The sequence below is a fragment of the Diabrotica virgifera genome, chromosome 7 (genome assembly GCF_917563875.1).
Source record: "Diabrotica virgifera virgifera chromosome 7, PGI_DIABVI_V3a".
NCBI lineage: Eukaryota > Metazoa > Arthropoda > Insecta > Coleoptera > Chrysomelidae > Diabrotica > Diabrotica virgifera.
Genome location: NC_065449.1, coordinates 199,461,180 through 199,481,116, shown reverse-complemented (window position 1 = coordinate 199,481,116; position 19,937 = coordinate 199,461,180). Strand labels below are relative to the sequence as shown.

Genomic DNA, 19,937 nt, shown 5'->3' with positions numbered 1-19,937 from the left:
AATTGTGATTCAAAAATCCCAATAGAAATACAATATTATTCATTTTTTCGAGATCTGCAGTTATTTTGATAATGTCAGCTCTCTTTTGGTCTTCTTCAGTTAGACCTTTAGTAAAGTTTAAATTAGTCCAGTCAGGTATTCTTTAAAAAGGAGCAATATCAGTCACTCGGATCCTCGAAAATTTACCCTCGATTATTTGACCTTCGAGAATCACTGGCAGAAATTTATAGGTACTTCTATCTTATTCATCATCACCATTCTGGCTTTACAATCCAGTGTGGGACCTAGCCTCCTCAAAAATGTCTCTCCAGTCGTCTCTATCCATCAACTTCCTCCGCTAACAACTAGTGTTGTCCAAATACAAGAACAAGACAACACTTAGACAATCTTGGTCTTGGTCTTGCACCAATACGCCTGGTCTTGGTATTGGTATTGTACTCCCGATCTTGGTCTTGGTCTTGCAGCAAGAGTCTTGCAAGTCTCACAGTTACCCACTAGCATATTGCTATGTATTAAACGTTACTTTATATCTTAGAACAACGTAACAGTACCTATGGTACATTTTCAGCTTGACGTAACATAAACATATTAAAAACCGACCAACTTGATAAATGTCTAAACAACTCACACCGGGTAGTATTTGGACCCATGATCTAAACCAGCGGTTCACAATCTTTTTGTGTCAGGTACCACCTAAAGTTCCTTTTATTATTTTTGGTATCACTTACATTTTTAGATTGTATTATCAAGACTTAATAAATACTACTATTTTAATTTTGTGTGTGTTTTGTGTACCACCGCAAATAATGATATGTAATACCATCAATGGTACATGTATTACCACAGATTGAGAACCGCTGATCTAAACTATCCCTGCCTATACTCTCACTAACTGAACTATCTACCATACTACCATGTCCCACGGGAGTCAGTCTGTTTCTTAATAAACGTTTGCACTTAATAATCTTACATGTGCTAAAACATGGTTAAAACACAAAAAACCAAATAAATGACAAACTTGACTGTAGTTTAAAGAACATTCTCTGTCTAGAAAGGAATTTTGTTTGACCGATTGATATAATTGCACACTCTGCAGAAAGTTTATAAGTACGGTATTTATTCTTTACGATGTGGTATTTAGATTCCTACTAACTGATTGGAGGAAAAACAATTGAGTGGGTGTCTTTAACAGTTGGAATGCTAATCGTATTATATTTTTTATCAGCTTAGGTGATATATCTTTAAAAAGTTTCAATAGGATATTACTGTCGGCGTCGCAAGTCGCAACACAAGAAGATTATTTTATGAAAGGACAGCTATTCTCAAAATCTAGACAATTACAATTAATTTCAGAGCGAAAGTGTCGTGTGCTAGGAAATAATGTATTATTTTACATTATTTTTTATTGTTATTAATTTTACATTGTAATAATTTATTATGACCTATGAGTACGTGTCAAATAAATATGTATGTCAAGTGTTCTTTTAATGGATATTTTGATTCGCTATGTATGTTTATGTTTATATATTTTGTTCATAATGCGCTAAGTCCAATTTTACAAATTTTTGTTACATATTTTTTTGCGTCTTATAGTTTCTAAGCATATACCCGAACTACTATATTCCCTAAAACGATACTCAATCCTAACTGCAAGACGCAAGGGTCTCGCAGACTTAGTCTTGTTCTTGTTCAAGTCTTGCACGGTCAATCTTGATTTTACTAAAATAAGGCGGTCTTGGTCTTGGCCTTGCGAAAATGCAAGAACAAGACCAAGACTGCAAGAACAACACCGATTTGGGGCAACACTACCAACAACGTATTCCCATATGCCCTTCTATCTTATAATTTTCCATGTCCTTCAAATATTAATGGAAGGTAGAATATAGAGAAAGTAGCCAAATGTCTAAAAGAGCGTTCTTGCATATTGCCAATTCTTTTTAAAATATACCTTTAATATGGAAAGAAAAACCAATTCTGCAACCAATTCCCAGGGAATTGGTTGCAGAAAGCCCAAAATCGACAACACTGGAAGAAATTAGGGGAGGCCTATGTTCAGCTTTGGATGCAGAAGGCTGGATGATGATGATGAAGGAAAGAAAAGTGAAGAAATGGGCATTCCAATAAATAACAAACCTGTGTATTTTATCTCAATGTATAAACAATTTATTACACGATTTATTAATATAACTTATAGTCTCCTAAACTTACTTTACTTTTTCGTGTCTGGATCTGACTACAGTTTTTCTGCCCAGTATCGGGCTACGTCTACACCCGTTGTATTTGCAAGCCATAAATCATCCATGGTGCACTGTGATGAGCAAAGTCTGCACACTCTCAGGTGTTCCACGTTCCAAGTTTCCGGAGAAGGTTGTTTCTTGTAGAAACCTTTTGTCTTGTGCTCTGACAGTGGAATTTATATGTTAGTGACCGGTTTAGTATCACTCCAAGATATTTGGGCCTATTAGTGCGTTACAAGCTTTGGCGCTCCCAAGAAACATTCAGTTTTACATGCGCAAGATGGTTGTTGAGATGGAATGCACATACTTGGGTTTTAGTAGGGTTTGACTTTAATGAGTTTTGTTTGTAGTAAGTTGACATCATGTTTAAAGCCTCTTCCATTATAGACTCTAATTTATCCTGGATGCGGTTCAAAATGAGACGTTCATACAATTTATACAAATGGCATAGTAGAGATATCGGACGGTAGCTATTCGGTAGTTCAGGGTCTTTCCCAGGTTTCAGAAGGGCTACTACTTTTGATTTACGCCACAATTTTGGAATCTGGTAGGTAGAGCGACAGATGTTAAATAGATCGAGCACTCATTGTCTCGCTTTTTGTCCGAAGTGTTTTATCTGCTCTGTTAGGATTTTGTCCACCCCAGGTGATTTTCCATTTTTCATATAGTCAATGCCATTTTTGAGCTCTTCGATGGTAAATGGGTTTCGCAAGAGAGTTATTTTCTGGTCTTGAGTTCTTAGTCTTAGTCTTCTTTAGTCTCCTAAAAATGAGATTGTATTATCTGCCTAAAATAGTCTTTTGGTACTGAAAGTGTTAGGGTTAGGAATGCCACCGATGTACTAAGTGTTTGATAAGTAATCTACTTTTGCAATGAAAATCATGTTGTTCCAGAAAATTCAATACAACGATTCCAGCGATTTTCCAACGTTTGTATGTCGTCCGAATAATACAATTCCTTCCGATTTAGGAACACATAATAATCGGACGGGGCCAAATCAGGAGAATTAACTGAACGAGAAAGCAATTCTAAGTTCAACTCATAAATTTTTGTCATTATCTTAACGTTCTTGTCAGCGAGAATAACAATACTTTATTTTCGCATAAGTGGCCCTTTCTTACCGAGTTTATGCTTCAATTTATCCAACAATGCACAATACTAAAGGCTATTGATGGTTTTACCTTTATCAAGTGTACGGTTTTTTTAAACCTTCACAATTCATTTATATATGTTAAACTGAAAGATATTTAAATACACTGAGCGGCACAAAAAATGGCCACCCCACAAAATGGGTAATTTTTGATGTCGTGAATTTTCTAAATCTGTTGTCCGATTTAAGTGATTTTTTTAACATTTTATAGATTTATTCTTTAACAATGTCGGTGTAATAAAATTATTGCTAGACAGTTAAATGATCATTGTATACCGGGTGTACCAATCAAACTGTGTTTTATTCTCAAAGTTCACCACACCCTGTGTAATATTCTAGCATTTATAAAATATTGAAATTAAAACCCAACTATAGCCGCAGGTTTTCTGAACATTCTGTTTTGTGATTCATTCGCTTATGTTGGATAATAAAAAAGTTAGGTACTTTAACAACTAGCCATGTTCTTCATTAATACAGGGAGTTTCTAAATAAGTGCGACAAACTTTAAGGGGCAAATCTGCATAAAAAAATAATGGCCGTTTGCTTTATTAACACATGTCGGCAAATGCTTCGTTTGCGAGATACTGGATGTTGAATTATTTTCTTACAAACTTTTTTTCCCATAATCATCACTACGATGATGTTTATTACAATTACAATCTGGTCATACTTGACCAATGAGCAATTTTAATCTAACCTAAATTATTACTGTTCCTTAAAATTAAGAGCTTACCCCCATAGCGTCTCTTATCTAACCTAACAAGATAGTGCACTATTCTAGCATACACACTAACGCGCACAAGCACTATGCTCTGCTTTTCACTATCACCTATCACTTAAACTAGTTCATAAGGTTTTGTCCTCTTCAGTCTTCTAACTTGCCCAGTAGTATCGAGGAGCTGGATTGCCTCAATATTCTCGTGCATGTGAAGTCGTTGCTCGTGACTTCCTGCCATCTTCTTGATGATTATATCCACAGTTTTCATTCCTAGGTCCTTATGGATATCACTGTTTGTAACATACCAAGGAGCATCTACAATATTTCTTAGTATTTTGTTCTGGAATCTTTGTATTACTGTTATATTACTTGGTCTAGTACACCCCCATAGTGGGCATCCATAAGTCCATACAGGTCTCAATATTTGTTTGTAAATTAGTAACTTATTATGCATCGACAATGTGGAGTTTCTTCCAATTAGCCAATACATTTTTTTATATCTTATATTTAGTTCTTCCCTTTTTTTCTTAACGTGCACCTTCCAGCGTAGTTTTGCATCTAATGTTATGCCCAAATACTTAGCAGTATCTGCATATGGTACTTGGATATTGTTGATTTTAACTGGAATATATTGTATTTTTTTGTTGGTGAAATTAACATGGACAGATTTAGCTTCATTTAGCCTGATTCTCCATTTTTGTGTCCACTTATAGATTTGGTTAACTGCTATTTGGACCTTGTTGGTCGCCTCTTTACTTGTCGTCCCTACTGCTTGAATGGCTGTATTCTTACAAACTGACGATTTATTTATTGCTCTAAAACCGGTCGAGATATGTAAATGAAATTTGGTAGGTTTTAAGATACAGTTATTGCACATTTTTTGACATGCAATTAAGGATTTTATATTCTCCATTGGCACGCATACGGGTAATATGACGGGTAATATTACCCGCATGGACGCCAATGGTGAATATAAAATTCTTAGTTGTATGTCAAAAAATGTGCAATAACTGTATCTTAAAACCTACCAAATTTCATTTTCATATCGCAACCGGTTTTAGAGCAATAAATAAATCGTCAGTTTGTAAGAAAATAATTCAACATCCAGTATCTCGGAAACGAAGCATTTGCCGACATGTGTTTATAAAGCAAACTGCCATTATTTTTTTATGCAGATTTGTCCCTTAAAATTTGTCGCACTTATTTAGAAACACCCTGTATTAATGAAGAACATTGCTAGTTGTTAAAGTACCTAACTTTTTTATTATCCAACATAAGCGAATGAATCAAAAAACAGAATGTTAAGAAAACCTGCGGCTATAGTTGGGTTTTAATTTCAATATTTTATAAACGCTAGAATATTACACAGGGTGTGGTGAACTTTGAGAATAAGACACAGTTTGATTGGTACACCCGGTATACAATGATCATTTACCTGTCTAGCAATAATTTTATTACAGCGATATTGTTAAAGAATAAGGCTATAAAATGTTAAAAAAATCACTTAAATCGGACAACAGATTTAGAAAATTCACGACGTCAAAAATTACCTATTTTGTGGGGTGGCCATTTTTTGTGCCGCTCAGTGTATTTTAAAATTCCCTGGTTACGCCTATGGTAGTTCTTATAAAACAGTTGGTTCGTTCGCAAAAGGGTTCTGTTCTGTTGATTTGTTTAGGAATGGTTTGAGAACGTAAAACTATGCTGTCTTTCTCTCGTTCACAGGTTGTGCATAGGTTCTTGTCACGTAACTGAATCAATCAGTGGTTCCGTGCTTGAATGGTTCGTCTGAGTTGGAACTCAGATCGAATGACATTAAGCAAAGACGGATGACATCCGGTCTGTCTTCGATTGTTCTGGAACGAGGTCGGATTGCAAAGGGGTGAAATTTTGCTAATCCCTTTCCATCGGCAAAAATAATACAGCCCAAGTTTATGGAAACTTATCGTCTCGAGGAGCTTGTGCCAGTGACGGACTTGGGGCTGTATATTTCTCCTGTAGTTCCAACTCAGACCAATCATTCAAGCACGGAACCACTGAATGATTCAGTTACGTGACAAGAACCTTAGCACAACCTGTGAACGAGAGAAAGACAGCATATTTCTACGTTCTCAAACCATTCATAAACAAATCAACAGAACAGAACCTTTTTGCGAACGAACCAACTGTTTTATAGGAACTACCATAGGCGTAACCAGCGGGTTTTAAAATATTTAAATATCTTTCAGTATAACATATACATATAAATGAATTGCGAAGGTTTAAAAAAAACCGTAACACAAGGTAGCCAATTAAAATTATGCCTTTCAAATCCCAAAATACAGTGGCCATAACCTTTCCGACCTATTGACCCACTCTTGGTCACTTCGGAGGACTTTCGCCGATTCCCGTCCAATGCTTCCACCATTACGAACTACACTTTAATTTGATTTGTCACAATGTTCTCTTATTGTTCGTTGTTATTTTAAAACAAGTTAATTACTTCAAATTATTATTTTTAGGTGTAGCTGGCGTCGGTACGTCTCTTGTAAGAATCACGACAAGATTTTTTATAAAAGATTTGCGCCAGAGCACCATAGACTTTTTAATGGTATCAATAACTATAGTAGGATTGTGTGCTGTAATATATCCCCGTATAAGAAAGACTGACTTTGTACAATTTTATTTAGGACTGTGTGAAAGAGAGAAAACCAAAATAACGCTTGAGCCAAGAGAGGATGCTGGACTGGTAAGTTCAAATTGATTAGTTTATCAATTTTAATACTTGTTTTGAAGATGTAGGTAATGATAATAATATCGTATGGGATTTTTGCCGGGGAGATCCTTTCGGACAGGTTCCGGCGCCATTTACATCTTTAACCCTGTTTCAAGTAACTAGTGGCATGCACGATACAAGTAGTAGAACAATAGAAAGCGCACCTCCCAGTTCCGTTGTCACTCCGCCACGTTGTCGCTCCGTACCGTTGTAACATAAACTAGCCAATACTTTTCATATCAGACGATCTTCAACGTGCCCCGTAAGCATCTAAACATTCCGTATATGTATTTGGAACCTAGGAGTTTTCTATTGGTTCGTTGCAGCACGCGGTCATATTTTAACCCAGGGGTTCCCAACCTTCTAGCAACTGAGTACCACCTGATTATTTTGAAGATTTTGGCGTACCACCAAACATCGGTTTGGGAGGAGGGGGCATGGAATGGAAGGAAGCCCCCCTATTTTTTTAGAAGAAAACATATTTGCTATCAGAAATATGTCCATTGACTTGTTTTATATTATAATACAGTAGACTCTCTTTATAACGAACACGGGTATTACGAGGTTTCGCTTATAACGAGGTACACTAGATGTTCCAAAAAATTTCTATTGAACTATAACACCTCTATAACGAGGCATATTTGGTTATAACAAGGAAAAATGAAATCGAACAATATGGTTCTTTACCTGTTTTGGCATGGTGATGGCTATAAATAAATACTCCAACTACCTGTATACAGGAATGCCCAACATCTGTATGTTTGCCGCGGACAGTGCTGTAATAAACTTCTTCTTTCCTGTTTATCTATGGACCGATATTGAATATTGTAGTAAATTTACAATGTACGATGGACAAGTTTTTCATTGTTGAAGTCGACCATCGACACCTAATAAACTATGTAAAAGGTATCAAAACATTTCCTTAGTGGTGGTATGCATAATATTATTGTTGTCTGATATAATATTCGCTTATTATAACAAGGTAATTAGTCCGCCATTTCAGTTCTCGTTATAGAGGGAGTCTACTGTAATAGTAGTCTTCCGTTTTATACCGCTAAGCGGCTTGGAATTATAGCAGGGTAGTCTGCTATCTCTAGGTCCTACGGTATACAAGGAAGGTAACAGGGCCAGTGCTACTGTTAAACCGCCTATTATTACCCCTGGTTTTTACCCAAAGTAATAATTTTATTCAGGCTGAGTCTACCTGGGACCTATAGACATTTTTAAAAATGTCTAGATGTTCTCGCCGGCGCGCGCTTGGTTTCGAACCCCAGCCTACCTGCGTGGAAGTCAGACATCTACCGCCTGAGCTATTCGGGCCCGTATATTTTATCCAGAAGTCAATTAAGGATTTCTCTTTAAAACTGTTTTCTGTGATATCGATGAATGTTTCCTGTAAATCCTGTAATTCTAACTCATTTGGTGGTGTTCCTGCAAAAGGATTTATAGTTCAGTCAAGTTTGGAATAATCTTCAGAGAAATATTTATTAAAACATTCTTGAATAGATTCCAAGTGAAGATAAATATATTAGCAACCACATCTGGTATTGGACATATTTCGTTTTCGTCAAAAAATTATGACACCGTCGGAAATGTAGAGGCATCCTTGTCCTGTATTTGAGAACATAAATGAACCAACTTTTTCTTGAAGTAGTTTACTTTCTCATTGGCTGTGAAGGGTGCTGTGTTTGCTCTCTGAGGCCCCATGTTCAGCGTGTTGAGTCTGGCATTATTTTTTTTAATTAAAAGCATTAAAACTTCTGACCTCATTTTAAAGAAATGGGCGAAAACTTGTGCTGGGATGAAAGTGTGAAATGTGTACTTCCGTACACAAAAGCCCATCGTAATCGCTTGTTTCACCCACGCGACGCGTACCACCAGTGGTACGCGTACCACCGGTTGGGAACCCCTGTTTTAACCAATAGGCGGCGAGGTCCCCAACGCATATACGGAATGTTATTCGGTTCCAAATTCATATACGGAATGTTAAATACTCGTACACCGAAAAAGATAAGTTTTTATTAGAGTCTGTTAAAAGGAGATTAATTTTAAAATACTTGTTACTGTATTATTAAATAAAAATAAAACAATTATAGTATTGGGAATGTTATTTGGTGCAAAATTCATATACGGTATGTTAAATATTCGTAGAACAAAAAGACGATTTTTATTAAAGCCAGTTAAAATGAGACTGGTTTTTAATAGTATATTATACAACGAGCATTTAATGATGGTCATTATAAAGCGAATATAAGGGATACGTAACGAGCCGCCTAGCGGCGAGTTTCGTATAGAGTACGAACTTCATAATGATAATTAAATGCAAGTTGTATACACGATTTTTTCTATGATCGTTCACAAAAAAAATATATTCACCTTTATTAATTTTGTAACGCAAACAAATTAAGTAGTTTGTCAGTCTGACAGTTTGTTTACATATTGAGAACTGTCAAAGCGTATATATTTGACTCGCCATTGGTTACTGCGCGTGTGCCATCTTGATCGCAAATGTCATATCGCGATTCTATTTGTTAAAAATCTGTATCATATTGAAAATCTGTATCATAATGAAGTTCATTATGATACAGGTAGTGACATCATAATTGATATATTATAGTATGAGAATAGAAAAATTATTGTTAATATATTATTAAAGATCCATAAGGAAAAAGGTTTTCTTGTAGTTGGCTGTATACCATATAATACAAAAAAACGAATAAAGTCCTTTATAAAAGGTCTATATTTAAAATCCCTAAAAAGGGCTACATCACAGAACTAGTTTTCGATTGGTTGACCAATCATCATCAGTGCTTTCCTAAAATGAATATAACCTTATAAAATGGTGCAAAGGTTTTAAAATTTTGACTACGGTTAAAAAAAGTTGTACGTTATACTCACGTGATCTTACATGCTAACCACCAAAATATTTGTAATTATGTAATATATGTAAATAAAATTTGTAATATTATATTTTGGTGGTTAGCATGGTAAGGATACGTGAGTAGGTATAACCTACGACTTTTTTTAAAGGTAGTCAACATTTTAGAACCTTTGCATCATTTTATCAGGTTATGTTCATTTTAGGAATGCACTAATGATGATTGGCCAATCAATCTAAAACTAGTTCTGTGATGTAGCCCTTTTTAGGGATTTTAAATATAGACTTTTTATAAAGGACTTTATTCGTTTTTTTTGTATTATATGGTATACAGCCAACTACAGGAAAACCTTTTTCCTTGTGGATCTTTAATAATACATTAACAATAATTTTTCTATTCTCATACTGTAATATATTAATTATGATGTCACTACCTGTATCATAATGAACTTCATTATGGTACATATTTTCATTAGGATACAGATTTTTAACCAAAAGAATCGCGATAAGACATTCGCGATCAAGATGGCACACGCGCAGTAACCAATGGCGAATTAAATAATACTCTTTGACAGTTCTCAATATGTAAACAAACTGTCAGACTGACAAACTACTTAATTTGTTTGCGTTACAAAATTAATGAATTTATATATTTTTTTGTGAATGATCATAGAAAAAATCGTGTAAACAACTTGCATTTAATTATCAATATGAAGCTCGTACTCTATACGCAACTCGCCGTTAGGCGGCTCGTTTCGTATCCCTTATACTCGCTTCATAATGACCATCATTAAATGCTCGTTGCATAATATGTATATTATTAAAAACCAGTCTCATTTTAATTGGCTTTAATAAAAATCGTCTTTTTGTTCTACGAATATTTAACATACCGTATATTAATTTCGCACCAAATAACATTCCAAATACTATAACTGTTTTATTTTTATTTAATAATACAGTAACAAGTATTTTAAAATGAATCTCCTTTTAACAGACTCTAATAAAAACTTATCTTTTTCAGTGTACGAATATTTAACATTCCGTATATGAATTTGGAACCGAATAACATTCCGTATATGCGTTTGGGACCTCGCCGCCTATTGGTTAAAATATGACCGCGTGCTGCGAACCAATAGAAAACTCCTAGGTTCCAAATACGTATACGGAATGTTTAGATGAGCCCCGTAAGACAGTTGTGTCGTCCACGTCCCCGTCCTAACATAAATCCGTCTTTAACGTACTCTGCGAGGCACGGTAAGATGTAGGTAAGATGTAGGTAAAGCTCAATAATAAAAAATTTTAAGTCTCAATACATAATACTAACTACGGATCATAGCAATTGCTTTTCTACGTGAGAATTTATATAGATTGTTAAAAAAAAGAACAAACTCAAATAAAATGAACTAAGAATTCTAGATAACAGAAAAGATATGACATAGGAGAATATCAATGTGGATTCAGAAGAGGACGCAGCACAGTGGATCAAATTTTCCTGCTGCCTGAATTACAAGCGGAAAGCTACGAATACGGAAAATCTACAGTTGCCCTATTCATCGAGTTTAAACAAGATTTTGACAGAGTAAAACGAAACGAAATATATATATATATATATATATATATATATATATATTATATAAGACACTATGTGAAATTTGAATTAGTGAAAAATTAATAAAAATGATAAAAGTGACACTCAAAGAAACAGAGAATAGGGTTAAAATAAAATAAGTTTAAGGTCAGTGAAGAGGTGCGACAAGGAGACCCACTGTCATCATTGTTGTTGAATATCCTTCTTGAAATTGTCATTAGAGAAGCCGAAATTAACAGGACAGACTAATATATCAACGAAAACACCAATGCTTAGCATTCGCTGATGATATAGTACTGAGAGCCAGAAGTAAACAAGAATAAATAGAAATACTAAAAAGACTAGAGGCGATAGCGAGAAAGAAAGGGATATAAATAAACAAATAAAAGACTAAAATGGAATGGGCAGAACGAGAATACATACAGAGACCATACCTGACAGTCAGCTCAAGGGAAAGCTTTGAGGCTCAAGCTTCGAAGGAAAAATATATAAATTCGAAGAAGTAGAAAGATTCCAATATCTAGGAGCGATATTCACTAGGAGACCACATATGAGAGAAGAAATATAAACGAGAATTATGGCTGATAATCGTTGTATCTTTGTTCTAACAACTTATTAAAAAGTAAGAACATATCTAGAAGGGCTAACATAAGAATATATAAGACAGGTGATAAGGCCTATAGTATTATATGCCAGTGAAACATGGACGATGACTAAATCTAAGCAAGTCATCCTGAGTGTGGGAAAGAAAAGTTCTCAGGAAAATATTGGAAGGAAAGCTATGGAATGAAATGTGGATAAAAAGGCCAAATGTAGAACTAGAGAGAACCGAATATAGTAGGGATCATAAAATCACAAAGACTGAGATGATTGGTACATATCCAAAGTATGCCAAACACGAAACTTCATAAAAGAATACTAACGAGAGAAATAGGAGAAAAGAAGAAGAAAGGTAGACCGAAAACCAGATGGAAGAACAATGTTGAAAGAGACATAGAAGAATTTAAAATCACAAACTGGAAAAACAAAGCAGCAAGCAGGAGATAATGGAAAATAAGAGTAAACCAAACCACGGGCCTTCCAGGCCTGAAGATCTAAATGATGTATATAAATATAAGAATTCTACAGCGAATTTCAAAGAGCTAGATAAAAGCACTGACTTTTTAACACGAACGTAATCAATGAGACTGTAAAATAACAAGAAAATATAAAAATACTAATAAGTGCCGGTATTCATGGATATTAAATAAAAAAGAAGAAACATATAGAATTACAGTATTAAAATGTGTTTTCAAAATACTGAAGGAGGACAAAAAATCATCAATGAAGGAAAATACTTAAATAACAAATAAGAAATTATGAGAAAAAGAGCAAAATCTAGAAAATGAACAAAATAGTTAATTAGAAATTTTTTAACAAGTATGAAACTAGAAGAGACAATCTTGTAAAGATCAGAGGGAAACTTCTTAAAGTGGTGAATTATTTCTGGTAATTCTGGTAATTTCTGGAAATGGTTAAAAATATTTCTGTGGAGCCAACATATTCTGTGGAAAGCATGACATAAAAAAGAATACTAAAGACTATTTAACTTATTTTTTAACTATTTAACTTTAACTTAATATTTAAATTTGACTAAGCCAGTGTCAGTAGATTCAGACTAGAAAGAAGTAGATAAAAATACTAACACCTGTAAATATAGCACAGTCATAATATTATAACATATCACAATGTCTTTAAAAAATTGCTTTTAAGATAAAAAAGAGGATAGAACATAGGCTTTCCGGTCAAGTGTCATATGTCAACCATAAATTTGCTACATTATTCCATATTTCTCTTTACATATGATAAAATTAATTTTATTTTCAGATAGAGATACAGGACTCGAGATACGGTATTTTAAAGATCCAGACAAGTCCTCCACCAGCTACCTCAAATGTAATGAGCTTTGCCAATCCCGTTTACGAACCTACGGATTCAGGGATAAGACCCACATATAAAGTTGAAGATGTACTCATTACTGGTGGTATAACTGTAACCAATAATGATCGGTTCGGATGGTCTTCCTTTAAAGGTTTGTAAAATACATTTATTTATTCTTTTATTTATGGATTATATACATCGTTATTAGGCGTTAACGCCCTTCTGTAGGGATCTATGAAGGAGTATCACCAAGCCGCAAGCCCTTATCCCTTGCCGTACCGCTCCTCCATAGGCCGATCAGACACCAGTTTATTCCAAGCCAAGTCGTAGATTCTATTGAATTTTATACTACGACGTTGGCCTTTTATTAATGTCAAATGATCTGAGGCTCGAACCTCCATCGCAAATACACTAAACTTGTCGATCGACTGCGCCTCATTCAACTGAGCCGTCATGACCGACTTATACCGTATTGTTTTATTTATACTGATACAAAATTATATTTATATTCATACAGGTAGCTAATTATGTATATTTTTTTCTACTTATGACCAAATACTCGAGAGGTTCTAAGAATCCATTCTGTATTCCCTTACAAAATAATCTCCGTATTATATGCAGAGTGGGCCAAAAGTCTACCTATGGAGACCATACCAACACAAAAGACCTAGAGGCAGACCTCCTATGAAATGGACGGATGATCTGAAACGGACTGCCGGGAAAAATTGGTTACAAGTAGCGTACAACAAAAAACAATGGAAAGGAAGACTTGAAGAGGCTTATGTTCAGATGTGGACGTGAATGGCTAGACGAAGAAGAAGAAGAAGTAGGGCCAAAAGTCTGAAAACACCTAATTATCCCTTAAATGGATGATCCGAAAATCCGAATTGTACAAAAATCATGATACCTCTTCTGATTGTTATTCTGATACATAATCCTATTCTGAAATATGAAGATTTCAAATTTGATGCTTTCAGTGTTGCCAGATTTATAATTTTTCTGATATAGGTATTGAATAACCTATGCCGGACACAGGCGGGAAGTGAGATGCAACTTGATAGATCTCCTCGGCCTACTTAGCTCCGGCAGTTCGTTGGCTTGCAAATTTTAGAATGGTGTAACCAGAAGATTACTTCTAATAAAGTGTCATTTTTGATATTGTTAATACTAAAAGTAAAACTTTCATTCGTCTCTAGCAGATGCTACCACGGCATCCATGCCATTATGTTATTTCGTTTTGGGCCGATACCGGCAGCAGGGTAGCTTTATTCTTTAGGCAATAAAGGCAGTTGCCTAGGGCGGCACTTATGAGAGGGCGGCAAGAATACTGTACAAAAAATATTTGTATATAAAAATTATGGATCTGGGTTCTGTCATTAAAGAGTATGAAGCTCATTGTGCGCAAATAAAACATATTAAAGAAATAAGAAAGAGAAAAAGAAAAATTCAATTTGACGAGGAGGCCGATGATGAACTAAACTTTTCAGATAGTGATGAGAGATGAAAATCCACATATTCTATATTATAATCGACACTCTGATAAGACACCTGAATAGACATCTGGAATCTTATCGACTTATTTATCAACGTTTTCGAATTATTAACATGCAGATTTGCCAAAATTAAGCAATGAAGAAATTATTAAAGAAGCTGAAAATGTGATACAAAATAAAAACGACCAAGATACATCATTCGTACATGAATGCATTCACTTAAAGGGTCATGTGGATATCACAATAAAATCACCAATTGACATAAAGAAGAGTTAGAGCAGTCACTGAATGTGGATATGAGCTATTACCTCCAATTTCGTTGAACCTCCATGGATTTGCATGAAAATTGGTGAGTAGCTAGAGAATATCTCAAGGAACAAAGGTGACATGGTGTCAACTTTCGCTTTTACCCTGGGGGTGGATGCCACCCCTTCTCGAGGGTGAAAATTATTTTATTAAAAATATCCCCAAAATTAGACAGTGGGACAAATTCTAAGCAAAATTTGTTACATAAAGTTATTAAAATACACTTGAGAGCAAAATAATCGACTCACTTGCTGAATAATTGTACACGTGGAATTTCCTAAACCTGTTGTCCGATTTGAGTGATTTTTTAGTATGTTATAGCCTTATTATTTAAGAGAATCGATGTAATATTATTGTTGCTATACAGGTAAAGGTCATTTTATACCGGGTGTAACAATCATACTGTGTTTTTTCTTAAAGTTCGGAACACCCTGTGGAGTATTCTAGCATATAAAAAATATTTAAATTAAAATTCAATTGTAGGATTAGGCTTTATTAACATTTTCTTTTTTGACTCATTTGCTAGTGATGTTGGATAATAAAAAAGTTAGGTACGTTTAAGAAAAAAAAAAGAATGTGTGTGTACTTTGTACGCACGTAAGAAGTTATACTTCTATTATATGATTATATGATTATATGATTATAAACGAAATTAATATACTTTTTATTTATATTTTATTTAAATATTAAATTAATTTATACTTACTACTTCTCAAACATTTTTATTAAAACAGTGCCAAAAAACACATTAAAAATGCCACAAATGATTTCTGAACATTAATTGTCGGAAAATTTTTTAACTAAATACGTATTTTCCGAAAATAAAATTATATAATAAATATACTTACAATCATAAAATGTATAAAAAAAATAAAAAAATAAAAGTTTCTATTGGGATTCGAACCAACTTACCACGCGGCTGGTATTTGCGTTGTATTGGGATTCACCCGCATTAAAACTTCGCCACAGAGACAGCTTGTCATTATGTGCGAAGATCGTCTAACTAAACAGATTAACTTTTTGACATTTTTAACTTATGTAAATCAAATTATTTTGATTTTGAATTGAAATGATTTAGAATTGAAAAAATACAACAAAACATAGAGGAAGAAGACAATATATTAGGTGAATATTGATAGAAATTTTGATGGTAATCAAATTATGTAAATAAAATATTACATACTACTTATGTATTTTGGAAGAACGGTCCTGGTAGGCAAATTGTGAGGTTGATTAACGTCTGTTCCGTGAATAATCCAATTTCCATTGGAATTACGAATAGATAAATCGCCAAGTTAACACAGTGTGTAAATAAAAGTACAAGTGCACTAGTGAGTGAAAATAAATCGTCCAAAGCATCGAAAAAGTAAGATCTCTCCATTATTTACTGTAAACAGGTATTTTAGATGCCAATAATTATTCGAACAATATAAATACATAAAATAAAACCACTGATAAGAAATTCAAGTTTTGATGGGTCAAACAGACTTGATTTATTTTCGCAGTGCAGAGTCGGACTTATAAAATAAATCTAAAATAGTGCGAGAATTAAAAATCAATAATTTTAATTTTTACGGTGATTACGAACTGGCTTAAAGTTAATTTCTAAATTAAGTTTATAGATTGTGTCTAATATAGGTTTATTTTTTTAAACTAACCTTATATTTTATATTGTATTCTATACAGATTTTTCTAATTGTAACATTTAGCGGGGCACTTTTAGAAAATGGAAAGAAAGGATAATGACACAGGAAGTGAAACCGATGACGAAACGAAACGCAAAAGAGAAAACTTGGATGATTGTTTTAATAGAAGTAAAATTACAAAACGGTCACCAAGCAAAGCAGGCAACGAAAAAAATGAAGACATGGAAAATGTTATGATTACGATGATGAGAGAGCTCATGAATAAAAATGATGAAATGCTTCAGGAAATAAAACAAATAAGAAAAGAACAACAACAAACCAATAAAGAGTTAATGGATGTAAAAGTAGAGAATCAAAAACTAAAAAAAGAAGTAAAATTGCTACATGAAAGAATGGAGCAACTGGAGAAATTTAGCAAAAAGAAAAGCTTGATCGTAACTGGGTTGAAAGTACAAACAAATGATGATAAGAAATTAAAAGAAGAAATGGAAAATTTCATAGCCCAAGAGTTGCAAACACAAATAAAACTAAGAAGTGCAACAAAAATAGGAGAAACAGTATGCGCGATAGAGACAGAAACTTTCACGGATAAAATGGAAATCCTAAACAAGAAAAGTAAACTAAAACAGCATAAAGACCGTATCTATATAAACAACGATTTGACATCGAAAGAAAAAGAAATACAAAAGGAAATAACTAAAATAGCAAAGGAAGAAAGAAGCAAAGGTAAGCAAACGAAAATCGGCTACAAGAAATTAATAGTAAATGGCAAAATCTGGATATGGGACGAGGAGAGAGAACAGCTGATAGAAAATTCAAAAAACTAATAAACGAAGAACAGCGGCTGAAATATGGTATTGACATGGCAAAAAAAGGAATAACGACTTTGGAAAATGAGGGAAAAAACGATACAAATAAAGAAAAACATGAGGAAATAATAAAAATTGGAACCTGGAATGTACGAAGTACGTACGAAGAGGGTGCCTTAAAAAATTTAGATAATATTATGGAGAATTACAAAGTAGACATCCTGGCCTTACAAGAAACAAAACAGTTGGGAACTGAAATAGTCAAAATAGGAAAAAGAACCTTTTTTAAGAGTGGCGGGACAAACAGATATTTTGGAGTTGGATTTATGGTGACAGAAAAAATAAGTAAATTAGTTATAGACTTCCAAGCAATATCAGATAGAATATGTTATTTAAGAATAAGAGGAAAGTACAGAAAAATTAGCATCATTAATGCACATGCCCCCACTGAAGAAAAAGACCTAGAAACCAAGACAGAGTTCTATGAGAAGCTAAGTAATTTGATGGATAAAATTCAGAAATATGACATAAAGATAATCGTAGGAGATATGAATGCCAAAATAGGAAGAGAAGAGATTTACAGAAGTATAACGGGTGGAAAAAGTTTGCATAAGGAATCAAATGAAAATGGGAAAAAATTAATTGAATTTGCAACAGAAAATAAAATGAAAATTGTAAGCACAAGATTTGACCATAAGGATATTCATAAGATAACTTGGATATCTCCAGATGGAAGGACAAAAAACCAGATAGACCACGTATTAATAGAAAGTAAACATATCAGAGCAATTACCGATTCCAGAAGCTACAGAGGGGCAGATACCAATAGCGATCATATTCTAACGATAGCCAAACTTAAACAAGAGCTGCCAAGAAACCCAAGAACAGCAAAAGAAAGATTAACATACAAGATAGAATTACTTAAAGAAGAAAAAACGGCAAACAAATTTGTGGCAGAGATAAATAAAAGACTTCGTTACCCCACCGCAGAAGATATTGATGAAGAATGGAGGAATATACAGATAGCGATGACAGAAGCAACGGAACTATGTCTAGGAAAAGTACAAGCAGAGAAACGAAGAGACTGGTTTGACGAGGATTGTAAAATAGCATTGATACGTAGAAATAAAGCAAAAATAGAAAAAGACAAAAATAATACACAGGATACTACAGAAAAATTTAAAATGGCAAGAAGAGAAGTAAAACAAATCTGCAGAAAAAAGAAAAGAGAACATCTTGACAAACAGTTGAAAACAATAGAAGAATCATACGTAAACAAGGAAATAAGAAATTTCTACCAAGAAGTAAAAAAATCTCGAGGAACTGCAAAGAGTAAAACAAGTTATTGTAGAGGTAAAGACGGTGTGCTTTTAGGAGAAACAACAGAAAAATTGAACAGATGGGCGGAGTATTTTGAAGAACTATTAAATGAAAATAAACAAGCAGAACCCCAGGAAATAAAACAACATGAACAGGATAACACAGAACAACAACGTGAAGAAGAACCTACACTACAAGAAGTAAAAGAAGCAATATTGAAGCAAAAAAATAACAAAAGCGCAGGAGAAAGCGGAATTCCGGCAGAGATTTTTAAAGTAGGAGGAGAAAAGCTGCAAGAAAAAATTTTCCGACTAATATTAACAGTCTGGCAAAAAGAGGAAATGCCGCAACAATGGAACAATGCACTCATCTGTCCAATCTACAAAAAAGGTGATGAAACAAGTTGCGAAAATTATAGAGGAATATCGCTATTAGAAGTGGCCTATAAAATACTTGCAAAAATCATCCGAAATAGATTGCAAAAGGAGGTAAATAAGATCATTGGAGAATACCAAGGAGGTTTTAGACCAGGAAGATCAACAACAGATCAAATATGTTTATTAAAACTAATACATAACAACAGCTACGAACAAAATTTGGGACTACACATGTTGTTCATTGACTTTAAACAGGCTTACGACTCAGTAGACCGAGATATGCTATATGAAGCAATGAGATCCTTGGGTATTTCAGGAAAGCTGGTTAAATTAGTGAGAATGACGCTCAACAATACAAAAAACAGGATAACACTGGAAGGAAATTTTTCAAAACAATTCACAGTAAATAAAGGACTGAAACAGGGTGACCCTCTATCTACAGACTTATTTAACTTGGTACTAGAACACATAGTAAGAAGGATAAAAATTAATACAAGCGGTACCATATTTAACAACAGACAGCAGTTTATAGCTTACGCTGATGATCTAGTCATCCTAACAAGAACAAAGGAACATCTCCAAAAAATATTCCAAAAGTTCGAAGCGGAAGCAAAAAGGTATGGATTAAGAATCAACCAAGGAAAAACACAATACATGGTAATGAAAGGAGATATAAATAAAGAGGATAACTATATAAAAATGAAAGGAGAAGGAGATGAATATAAATTTAAGGAAGTAGC

At 34.0% G+C, this 19,937-nt stretch overlaps 1 protein-coding gene across 2 annotated transcripts in view; it reads left to right on the top strand.

Moving 5' to 3' along the window:
* LOC114327113 (equilibrative nucleoside transporter 4) overlaps positions 1 to 19,937 on the top strand; it is a 70,011-nt gene that overhangs the window by 25,366 nt on the left and 24,708 nt on the right. For both annotated transcript variants that reach the window (XM_050655329.1, XM_028275615.2), the window contains 2 exons: positions 6,607 to 6,833; positions 13,193 to 13,397. In XM_050655329.1, the coding sequence (XP_050511286.1) occupies positions 6,607 to 6,833; positions 13,193 to 13,397 (432 nt within the window). The remainder of the gene's footprint in view (positions 1 to 6,606; positions 6,834 to 13,192; positions 13,398 to 19,937) is intronic.